Raw genomic sequence first — 11,191 nt, 5'->3', positions numbered from 1 at the left:
CCTAAGAAAACTACACATGGAAACCGAAAATTGTCATCCATTTTACGCTTATTTCTTGCTAACATGGAGCGGTTAATGGCCAATTAATGAGTTCCGTTGTACGTTAGTAGCCACAGCAGTTCTGTTGCTATGGTCACCTGTACGAAAGTAGACCAAACGTTCAACTGAATTACAACGTGATAGATTATTTTTCAGTAATAATACATTGAAAACAAGACAATTAAGTGTAAATTGTCCCACCTGCGGTAATAGCAATACAGTGACTGTATACAAACACATTAAGACGACAGACGTTTAAAAAAACGTTAAATTAAACGATCTGGTCTGATAGATTCGGTAGATTGCTGTACTGGTATGAAGTAACCTAAAGGCCTATTGCAAAGGTTTAGTTTAGAGAAAGAAAGCTGCGGCCAAATGCCCTTGAAGGTAATAAAGGTGCTCTTCATATTACAGAATGTAGGCCAAAGGTATATTATTCAGGGCAACCATCCTTACCACTCATTGTGGTGGTTATACTGGTGTAAATAGAGACCCTACAAAGTTTGACCTATAAAAAAAATTACATTGATAAAATGTTTGTGCAAAATTTCCTTTTGGTCTTTATATTATTTAAATAGATCAATTTCACACTCAATAGGTGTAATTGTAAATATTAATAACGACTGCATCCCATTTAGTTTTTCTCCTAGGACACTCAAACGTATTGAGCCTTGATTACGTAATTAGCATCACCTGCCTTGCTTAATTGACGAGTCAATTACGCTGCTGTGAAAAACATTTCTACATTTCATACCTTTGTTTAAACATGACAGCCATTGAGGTTCCTTTGGAAGCCTTAATCTCATACTTTTTAAAGTTACATTATGTATTAAACTGGGAACTGTTACTGGCACTATACAGAAAATAACAATTGACTCATGTTGTAGCATTAACACAGCTAGTTCAATCACTTCACTAAAATAAGCGAAAACAAAAACAGTATGTATGGCTTCGAAGATGCCAAACTGGATCACCAGCAAATTAACATCACAGCACTGGCTCCTCATGGAGACTCCATCCAAAGAGTAGGACACAGATAGAAATCAAAAACTTTATTACAAAAATAAGTTACACTCACCTCCATTTTACAGTATAAAACAATTTATTTGCAGGAATGCAAAAAACGTTGTTGGCCACCAACAATAGTTTAAAACTGCTAACATCTTTTTTTCAAAAGGTGGTTGTTATGATTTTACTGAGGGAGTTAACTGTATAGAAAACTGGGATTGAATAGCACAGTTTCCTTTTTGCTATACCTGGAAATAGAAATCATTCACTGCAGTATCCCTTCTACCACTATGTGGCAATGATCCCTCACCAAATCATTGCAGCTAACATTAGGCACACATGCTCACTGGCTGGGCAATATGGCAATTCAGTCATCCATCAAGATTAACTTGAGAGATCTTCTACATAATTGCTGTCTTGGGAGGTGGAAAGGGATCATTCAAGATTAACATGATCTTAACATGATGAAGGACTGATTAGGTTGTTTTACATTATTCTTATGTTGGTTGAAAATGTGTTGTATCAAGATAAAAACAAACCCACTGGAATAATACAGTGGCACAAAAGGGACACTGCAGGGCTTTATTTTTGTTTTTTATTTTTTTAATCAAAGGCAGTTGGATGCCTGTGATGTTGACGCATTTACAAAAGTAACATTTTATCCGAAAACTATACAACCAGTAACTACATACTCTGAAGAAGCAAGGCGGCTAATTCAGTTCAAAATAGGATAAAAGCAGGGCTTGTTCAGACTCATCATATGAGATTGTTTTGCATGCCCAGTTTGACTGTTTGCAGTGTCAGAGCTGCAGCTAAAATGACTATATTACATTAAGTACATCGCTTTTTGCGCTGCAGCTCTTGTGCATATTTTGTATGAAAACAAGCCCTGCTTTCATCAATATAGTTTCCCTATTTACAGTACAGGCCGGGTAGTTTAGTCCTCTGTACTGAGGTAGTCAACCAACCCTTTAAAGACAGGTTCTGAAAAGAACCACTTTCCTGGAATGCCTGACTTATCCATGCCAGGTGGGTACACCCTAAAAACCTGCAAATGTTCTCTTTCAAACATCCAGATCAAACGATTAAGATTAACATGGATATTCCGACAATAAAAATTGCGATTAGCACAAAAATATACAATAGCATCAAGCTCATTTGAGCCACTTCAAACCTAAGAACTTAAAAAGTGCAAATTCTTCAATAATTATTAAAAAATGGCATGTTCAGGGACAGGGAAGGGGTAGATTGTTAGGGCAATACATAGAACCCTGTATGTCAGGGCTGGTTACAGGGGCAAAGGGCAAAAAGAGGCTGTGGCGAGTATTTAAAATCCTCCGGTCATCTTTTTAAGGTGGCAGTTTCAGAAAAAAAAAACAAAAAAAAACAAAAAAAAAAAAAACATGGGGAGAGGGGAGATGCTTCTTCTGTAAGGCTGGAATATCATTGGACCTTTTTGTCGTGCTCTTTTTTTGTTTCAACATCCATTGCAGCTTACGGTGTAACCCCACACATCAAGTCAGTATCCACTGTGACAGGTCAGGACCGCCCTCGGCCCCGCTTCCCTGCTGGACCAATAAGAGGAGGGAAAATATAAGTTAGAGAAAGAGTAAGAAAACCATGTTGAACATATTCCTCACATATCCAGACTGACATTTTCTTTAAAATCCATGGAATTTAGACTGAAGCCACTAGGGTGGGACTCAGCTGGCTTCCTTCAAATATAGTAGGTTGTGAATGACCTTTGCCTGCTGGCAAACAAGCTGACTGGCTAACTCTGAAACATGACACCTGTCAGGGATTACTTATGAGGCCAATAAGCAGGTGTAACTTTTTAAATTTAAAGCAGTGCGAGTACTTTTGTGCACAGGGTTGTGATTAATACTGACAAATCACTTCCATATGATCAATTCTTGAACTGTAGGAAGTCATCATCAAATTTAAATTTCCCCATCTACAGCTGCCTTCACCAAGACTGAGCTCAACAGCAGTTTAAGACTTGTATTAAGCACTGAATCAAATAAAACAAACTTTTCCACAAAGGAACAGCAGTTATCTGGAACCTCTGAGTCAGGCTTCGTTAGTCACCACAGTGTGATTAATTTAATTCTACCAACTGTGAAACTGTGAGCAATACAGTGAAAAATGTAATCTACCTCTGCTTGTTCCAGGGCCTCCTCGCTGGGAGAAGCCCACTCGGCCCCTCGGTGTGATTCCACCGCGGCCCCTGGTCTGACTGGCGCCGCCACGGACTCCTCCCCTCACTCCTCGTCCTCTCCCAGTCCCCTGGAAGTCGTCATAGCCGTAGTATGGGTCATCATAGCCTCCCCGGTAGTTGTGGTAATCGTATCCATAGTAATCGTAATAGTCTTCATAGCCGTAATAGTCAGGAGGGTAGGAGTAACCTCCCCGACCACCACGTCCTCGGCCTCTTGTGGGTGGTGGCATATGGGGAGGCCCATAGTAATAGTATTCATCATACCTGAGAGGATAAGCATATTCAACATAAACATGACATCCAGTTTTATATATACGTTTTAATTGATAATATTATGACTAGATCATAGGTCTGAGTTCAACTGTTATCACTTACATTTGTGTTTTAGCGGCTTGTCTCTGGGCTTTACGCTCTTTCCTCTTCTGGTCAGGGGGCTTGGCAAAGACGATTTCAATGTGCTCTCCCTCAAGGTCTTTTCCATTGAGATCAGCCAAAGCCTGTGAAATTGATCGAGACAGCATTCATTGATGAAGCCCAGATTTAAGATTAATGTCTGACGATGTGGGGTTTTTTTTTTCTCTCCTTACCTTTACAGCACCATCTCTCTCTTCAAAGTGGATGAAGGCATAGTCTTTCAATTTCTTCACCCTCTCCAACTTGCCAAACTGACTAAAGGCCTTTTCAAGTATCTCTTCTGTAACAGTGCTTGCTAGGTTCCTCACAAACAGCACCTTGACCTGGGAACAGAAACACAAGGTTCAGCACAAATAATGAAATAGTATAAATGAAACACTGCTTCTATCCATAGCAATTAATTAAACAGCATGCTACTAATGACCTCAGGCCCAATGCCTTACCTTGGCCATGACCTCCGGATCAGGGTCCTCAATGGGATCGGCCCACTCCACGGTGACCACATTTCCCCACACCTTCACCTTGCCGCTCATCAGCCGACGGCGGGCCTGAGCTGCCGTCTTATGGTCTTCATATTCCAGGAAGCAAAAGCCACGATTCTTCTTCTTGTCGTCTGGCTGGTGGTACAATATGACATCATTTAGACCCTCTGTAGAAACAGGGGAGAGGAGAAGAGGCAAAAGTTAATTATTAATTCAATAGAAAATAATTCTTTAAACAAGCCAAAAGATCACTAGTGACATGATATCTGCCTTTACAAATAGCCAGAAATACAATATAAATGGTAAAATCTAAGACATATTGATTAAAAAAAATGGAAACAATTGAATGGGTTTCATTTCAGTCGCCACGTTGCATATTGATATTGATGTAAAAAGTACCAATCATATTAAACTGCAATGTCAACGGACAAATATCTAACCCTGAGAGAAAATGAAGTCCATCATAAAATAGACTATTTTACAAAGTTTAGTGTCCAGTCAGATCTTAGCGGTAAACCTTCATAGTAACAAAAGTCACTCGTTTACAGTAATGAGGTCATCATTTGGACACATACAGCCAATGGTTTTTTCTGTGATTTTTAAAATCTGAACTTATTTTAAAATATAGGATTGAGGCAATTGAATAAATATTACACACAATAGGAAATAAGATGCCAACTCACCTGTGACTTTTGCAAATTCTTCAACAATCTGCTCTTTTGTTTTACTCTTGGGGATGGAGCCAACAAACAGTCTATTATTGGCCACAGAGATGCACACACCGATGTGTTTACCCGGTCGAATTTCATTGTTGTTGCACTGTGGAATGATCAAGGGTAGTATAGGTAAGAGACAAAAAAATAAGTGTGAGTCTAGATAATGGAGCCTATGCCAACTTGTTTTGGAGAACTGTGCAAATTTGAAACGTTGTACCTTAAGCACATTGCGTGGTACATTAGTGTGTTCTCTAATACAAACGCTTCCTCCTTCTACACACAATTGTAGAAGAGCAGACTTACCAATTTGACAGCCTGCTGTGCAGCTTCTTTAGTGCAGAAAGTGACAAAGGCGTAGCCTCTGTTCAGGCCACTGAGAGGATCCATCATCAGGCGCAAGTCCCAGATGGGCCCTGCTTTCTCAAACAGCGGAACCAGCTCATCCTCAAAAAGGTCTCTAGGGATTTTGCCTACAAATATCTGCCAGGGAGAAGAGATTATGGTGTGAGAGCATGTCTTTAATCTGAAATATAAGGTCAAGACATGTAAAAGAAAGCATTGAGATTAAATAGGTATCCAGTCAGCTCTTAGCGGTAAGTGTCAGTGTAACCATGGTTACTACAGAAATAAGAAGTTTTCATCATTTGGACACCATATGAAACCTGAATGCACCCAGTCCATGACTTTACACCAATTAACAATATTACATGGCAAGTTAAAGATGACAACATTGACAAATTTTGTACCTCTGTACCAATGGTGGGCTGTGCCCCGGAGTGGGCAGACTCTGGTGGAGGACCTCCATACTTCCTCTGGCCTGTTGTCACATCAAGTGTATAACCAGTCCTCTCCAGCAAAGCCTAAATGTCAGGTGACATGGAAAAGAAAGGACCCTGTTTAATCATCAGTCATCTACGATTTACAGTCAACTTTGGCGTGGAAATAATAAAGACCCCAAAATGTCAAATGTATCAGCAGCTTCTTGGTTAACCTACATTTTTCTTACATCAACATTCACACAAGTTGTGTCAAGCATACAATCAGTCCCAACATCAACTTTAAACACAGGTTTAGTCCTCACTTTGATTTTGGCTTCATCTGGTCCTTTGTTGGTGTCTGACACTTTGGTCCCTTGTTTCTCTCTCTGTCTGTACGTCTTCATCACGCCACAAAGAAAGGCACTTTTGTTCTGAAAGGGGGGAGAAAACAAGTACAATCAATTATACTTGGAAAAAAGTTATTAGGACAACTATTATTTTTTCCACACAAAGAAAAATGCTGAAACATAGGGTGACAAACCAGCTATTGTGCAATAAGAATTCAACTATATCAGTACATTGCACTGCAGAGGGGACAATTATTTACTCTGTGCAGAGGCATCAGAATGAACTAAATACAGCAACATTGCTCCATGCATACCTGAACATGTGAGAGGTCGCTGTCCTTGAATTGCAAAAGGACTTGCAGAGCACCTTCCTCGTTGAATTCTTTCAGAGCTTCAATTGCTCGATCATCTAAGTCACTGTGTGACACCAAACCTGCAGGAGGGGGGCAAAGCAGATAGAGAGAAAAGAACACCTTACTAACAAGACAAAAACATTTCCTACCTTCCTTGTCATACAATCAAATATATTACAGTACAATTAAAAGAATCAGAGAGAAAATTTACGTAGAAGTCAGTTTGCATATCAGGTCTTACAATAATGAGTAATATACCACTAAAGACTACAATTTGTACTGAGGGCTGTGACTGCTCTACCCTAATGGAGCTGTATACAGTAGACAGGCTGCACTTTACTCTCAAACCAGCACAGTTTTGCAGAACTAATCACAACAGATGTGATAGTGCAACTCGATATGCCAGTGCTCCTCTATACTGTGGCTGGGAGTTTCTAATGAGCCGGTCTGCATTCTCCTCTATGGAGGGACCGTCACCTGTCCCAGGCAGCCAAACACCAGACAGCTGCTGCCATTGTTTCTGCCTTGGTCCCATCTGGCTGAAAAGGCCAGACCAGTACTTTTCTAGATCTGACTGACCAAACAAGTCCTGTAATGATTCCCAATCTCTGTCTCTGCAGCTCACTCCAGTACAAACTTGTAAGGTTCTGGTAAAAGAAGCACATGTTTGAGTTGTAGCTAACTGTAACATACTTACACCTATTCATGCCTCTGCAAAAACTTAGTGGGATGCGGAGAAATTTCATAGGAGATGAATGGGGAGACTGGACAGGCTCACCAAGACACTCACAGGGAGAGGACAAGTCACTCGCCCTGACACCAGTGATCATGCAACCATGTTGGGAATGCAAATGCTGCAACCATTTACACATTTTCACAGCAGTGATGTGTAATTTAATATTTTGTAGCACTGCAGTACCCATTTTGGTAGGAAACCACAAAAAGTTGCTTCAGGATCCCAATTCCCCCATTCAAAAAGGTGATAAAAATGACAGTACATGCAAGAAATTGATAAATATAAAAAATTGCATATTTGCATATGCAAGTATATTCACTGTGCCTTACCTGCTATGTAAATTTCATCTAGTTTTTCAGCAACTTTCTGTGGTAAACCAGCTTCTAATAAAGTCTGGAAGTGCTCAGAATGGGTAACTGCAGCAGAGGTGTCCATTGGTTCTTCTGGACCATTTCCATTAATATGTTCTGTGGCCATGTCTCCAGAAATCTGTGTAAATGCAATGAGCCAAATTAATCCTGGGTCAAGGGCAAGACTTGTGATGTGTTCAGGATAGTGGAAAGCCTCAGACTTGACAGGCAAATCATAAAATAAAATAAAAATAAAAAGTAAGATTGGTTTGACAATTTATCTTAAATTCAGGGCGGTTGACATAGTGTTCAATACACACTATCAATACATAAAGGAAGAGTGTGCAAAACAAGTTATCATGGCTATGTGGTCCTTTACAGTCTGGAGACGTTTCACTATCCTGACTCAACACTTGAAGCTCTCAGCTTAAATGCAGAAGCCCAGAAACCTGTATATGGGCAGTGGACACAGATGTTTGAACATTGTGTGTCAGACAGAAAATACACATACCAAATTTCCCCACACAAATCAATTAACTGACATCATGTTAAAAAAAAAAACCCAGAAATAAATAAAATGAAACTACAGAGGCGGTGTGTCCATGTGGCAGTTTTTTCCGTTCTGGACTAAGAAGTTTGTGCAAATGCAGCCATGTTCACTTGCTAATGCTGAATTCTCAGCCGTCTTGGTTGCTGCTGGTGCAGAAGCCTTGTCTGCTTTTGGACTCTAAATTACATGTTAGCTTACCTTCTTCACTGCTGACTTCAGCACAGGCTAGATAGCTGATACACGTGTTCCATCAGAGAGTGAGCAAGTATGCACCCATTACCTTTCTGTTTATTGACACTTTTGGCAGCACATATTGTGACACTGAGGTAAATACTCCACAACTATCACGTTAAAATGACCAATCCTGCTATTATTTCCACTGTGTCTGTATTAAGAGAGTAGAGAGAGACTGGGGCTGCTACTTAACTCTGTGCACATTACTGTATCCGGCAGCGCTGGCCTCAGCAAAACGTGGAGTTCTTCTGTTTTGGCCTTGGCTAACGTTATCTTTCTCAAATATAAGTTAAACACACCGTGCAGCCGATATCTTCAAGTATCTGCCAATCAATCTCGTATTGGTAAGCACGTGCTTTCTCAGCGGTTTTAAAACATTTCTGCAACGTTAAAAGTAACGTTAGATAACTGTAAACCCTATGTACAAATTCAACTTTGAAACTGCATCGTTAATTAAATTTATGGGCGCTAATTGCTTTCATCCGACGTTGATATGTTAATGATAGATTTAGCAGGGAGGGACTGACTCGCACACGTTGAGGCTAGCTAGCGGGCTAATTTGCACAGCTAATGTTACAGCAACTAGGGACCTTCATCGGAACAATAACATATACTTTCTCTATTAATGCATCTGAATTTCATATACTAGTACATAAGTCGTGTGCCCGTTGATACAGTAGCTAACACGGGGTCGCTAAATCTTGTCAAGACAACTGGCTTTTGCCAGCTAGCTGCTGTTAGCACACAGTGACAATGAGCATGTCAATTCCATGATCTGTCAAAATAGGCTAGCTTCAGTTAGCATGCTAATCCGGACGGATATTTCAGTGAGGCCATTGTTAGAGCGTCATTTAGTCGGCACGGACTTCACCCACTGACAAAGTACGGATTTTGAATTTAATTAGCTTCAAAGAGGCCTTGAAAGCTAGAGGTTTAGCCCGCTAAATGCGTGGTTTGTCAACGTGCCGCCACATAGGAAGAGTCCATTTTCAAAAAGCCGGTCTGGAGAACTCGTTCACCAACCAGTTCCCACATTGTTTCAAACAGCAGCCGCACGATTCACACTTTTTAGAAACCAATTAAGCAACAATCACGTGAACCAATTAGTAGCATTCGCCCTACCTGCCGCTGGATCACCAACGTGTATGGTGTAGATTATTTAGGAAGATAAATGTGATATTTAAAAGACAGAAAAAGTGTAAAACTCCCGGCACTGGTCCGGCTTCAGTCATTCACTCTTGATGATGTAAAATGGCTGCCACGTTCACGCCTCGAGTTTTGTCTCGTCGATGGGGTTTCTTGGACTGCCCCGCACGGGCTTGCCTTGTATGCATTTTACAGTAGAGCAGCAGGTCTACAGCATCCATCACGCTTACTGATGATGAGTAATAATTTCACCATAACAGCACAGTTACTGTTTAAAACGGGCTTTGCCAGGGGATTTTTTATGGATACAAGTGTTGGCCCGCAGAATAATTAATCACAGAAGCAAAACCTGAACCTGAACTTAATACAAAAGTAAATCAAATGACGAATTATAACAATGAAATTAATTATTAAAAATAATTTGATACCACCCTACTAGCACCACCGCCCTATTACTAGCTACTGCTATTATTATTATTTAAATGTTTTATTTGTAAAAATAAAAATAAAAAAGACAAAAACACATAGGCTACTTAATGAATGAAATAAATGACAACATTCTTTTTTTGTGACCAATTTTGTATTTTTTCGTTTTCCAAGTAGGCCTACAACACAAGCCAACCAGACAGTACATTTACAACAAGCATAAGTAATGTAGTCAATAAATTAAAATTGTACATATGATTGAATACATGCACTAATATTTTCTGCAGCCAGAAACCACCAAAAACAATAAGAAATCCCCACAACCACCCCATAGGCCCTCAACAATACCTCACTCACCTTCCAAAAAAAGGGGGGAAAAGTCCAAATGTTTGCAGGGCCTGAGTAGTGAATACTCATTTCAATCAACTTTAATCAATTACCTATTAATAGATTTAGCACATGATCTGATCCGATATTGTTTAAATACTAAATTATTATATTGATAAATAACAACATTCTGTAAATAAACTTAAAAAACATTGAGTAGTAGCATAATGGTAGCTACTAAGACAACAGTGTAATACCAACAATACAACCACAAGAAAAAAAGAAGAAAAAAAAACAATCGGTATAAAAGCACAGATCTTATCCGGTTGAGGTAAAACATGTTAAAGAATATCAGGAACATTAAAAGTGCTTTAAGACATGATATTTCAGCATCTCTTTTTTTCAAAATTGTATGCTCTTCCTTATTCAGAAACTCAAACTGGGCACTTTTAGGCTTCTTATTGAGAAACATGCTGCCTGTATTCATTATACACAACATTTTGGAGACAATAACATACTAGAGTGTACTGATACTGTTATTTAATGTTTATTAATATTATATAATAATAGTTTAAAAAAGTCATGTGTTTAGACAAGTATAGCATGAACTTATGCTACATAACACATCATTTATAGCATAGTTTGCAACACTAGATATACTTTTAAAATACATAACACTCAACAGTAAAATACATATAAAATACACATTTTAGCACAGAGCACAAATCTCAACAATACATAGGCTATACACACATTACAACATGCAACTCAACCACAAAGTACACACAAGCAGCATGAAACGCACAAACAACTCACAAGCAAACATAGCATAACATTTTAAAACAGGATCCAAATCTTTATGATTACATGACAGATCCCTCTTTAAAAACTGCTTCAGTTTGAGTTTAAAATGTCCCCAGACTCCCAGTCATGGTCTATTTTGAATTCAATGAGTAAAGAACAGAAAAGGCTCAAGTGAGGAACTTTTAAGAGGGCACCTTATCCCAGTATACTACTATTACCACTGCTACCACCACTACTACTACTACTACTACCATTACCGCACTACTACTACTCCTACTCCTAC

At 39.3% G+C, this 11,191-nt stretch overlaps 1 protein-coding gene across 4 annotated transcripts; it reads right to left on the bottom strand.

Moving 5' to 3' along the window:
* Window positions 1-1,076: 1,076 nt before the first annotated feature.
* Window positions 1,077-9,435, bottom strand: LOC128374865 (heterogeneous nuclear ribonucleoprotein Q-like). Of its 4 annotated transcripts, none has more exons than XM_053335092.1 (12): window positions 9,328-9,435; window positions 7,401-7,560; window positions 6,297-6,415; window positions 5,959-6,066; window positions 5,624-5,737; window positions 5,181-5,357; window positions 4,845-4,980; window positions 4,123-4,328; window positions 3,853-4,002; window positions 3,641-3,762; window positions 3,204-3,529; window positions 1,077-2,615 (listed from the first exon to the last, which is right to left on the bottom strand). In XM_053335092.1, exons 2-12 carry the CDS (start codon window positions 7,546-7,548, stop codon window positions 2,587-2,589), a joined length of 1,635 nt encoding a protein of 544 aa, XP_053191067.1. In that variant the 5' UTR covers window positions 7,549-7,560; window positions 9,328-9,435; the 3' UTR covers window positions 1,077-2,586. The 4 variants fall into 4 exon arrangements, with proteins under 4 accessions (XP_053191067.1, XP_053191069.1, XP_053191070.1 ...); XM_053335094.1 differs by having other exon boundaries at window positions 1,077-2,612; XM_053335095.1 differs by lacking the exon at window positions 7,401-7,560.
* Window positions 9,436-11,191: the final 1,756 nt, after the last annotated feature.

Source organism: Scomber japonicus, chromosome 16 (genome assembly GCF_027409825.1).
Source record: "Scomber japonicus isolate fScoJap1 chromosome 16, fScoJap1.pri, whole genome shotgun sequence".
NCBI classification, from domain to species: Eukaryota; Metazoa; Chordata; class Actinopteri; order Scombriformes; family Scombridae; genus Scomber; species Scomber japonicus.
This window is presented reverse-complemented; position numbering and strand designations above follow the sequence as displayed.

Excerpts from the sequence above, each read along its gene's own strand:
- LOC128374865 (XM_053335092.1), bottom strand. The coding sequence starts at position 7,548 with ATGGCCACAGAACATATTAATGGAAATGGTCCAGAAGAACCAATGGAC. Across the intron at positions 4,981-5,180 it reads CACAGCAGGCTGTCAAATTG|TGCAACAACAATGAAATTCG; the intron begins GTAAGTCTGCTC and ends ATCATTCCACAG. Across the intron at positions 4,329-4,844 it reads AGAATTTGCAAAAGTCACAG|AGGGTCTAAATGATGTCATA; the intron begins GTGAGTTGGCAT and ends CTGTTTCTACAG.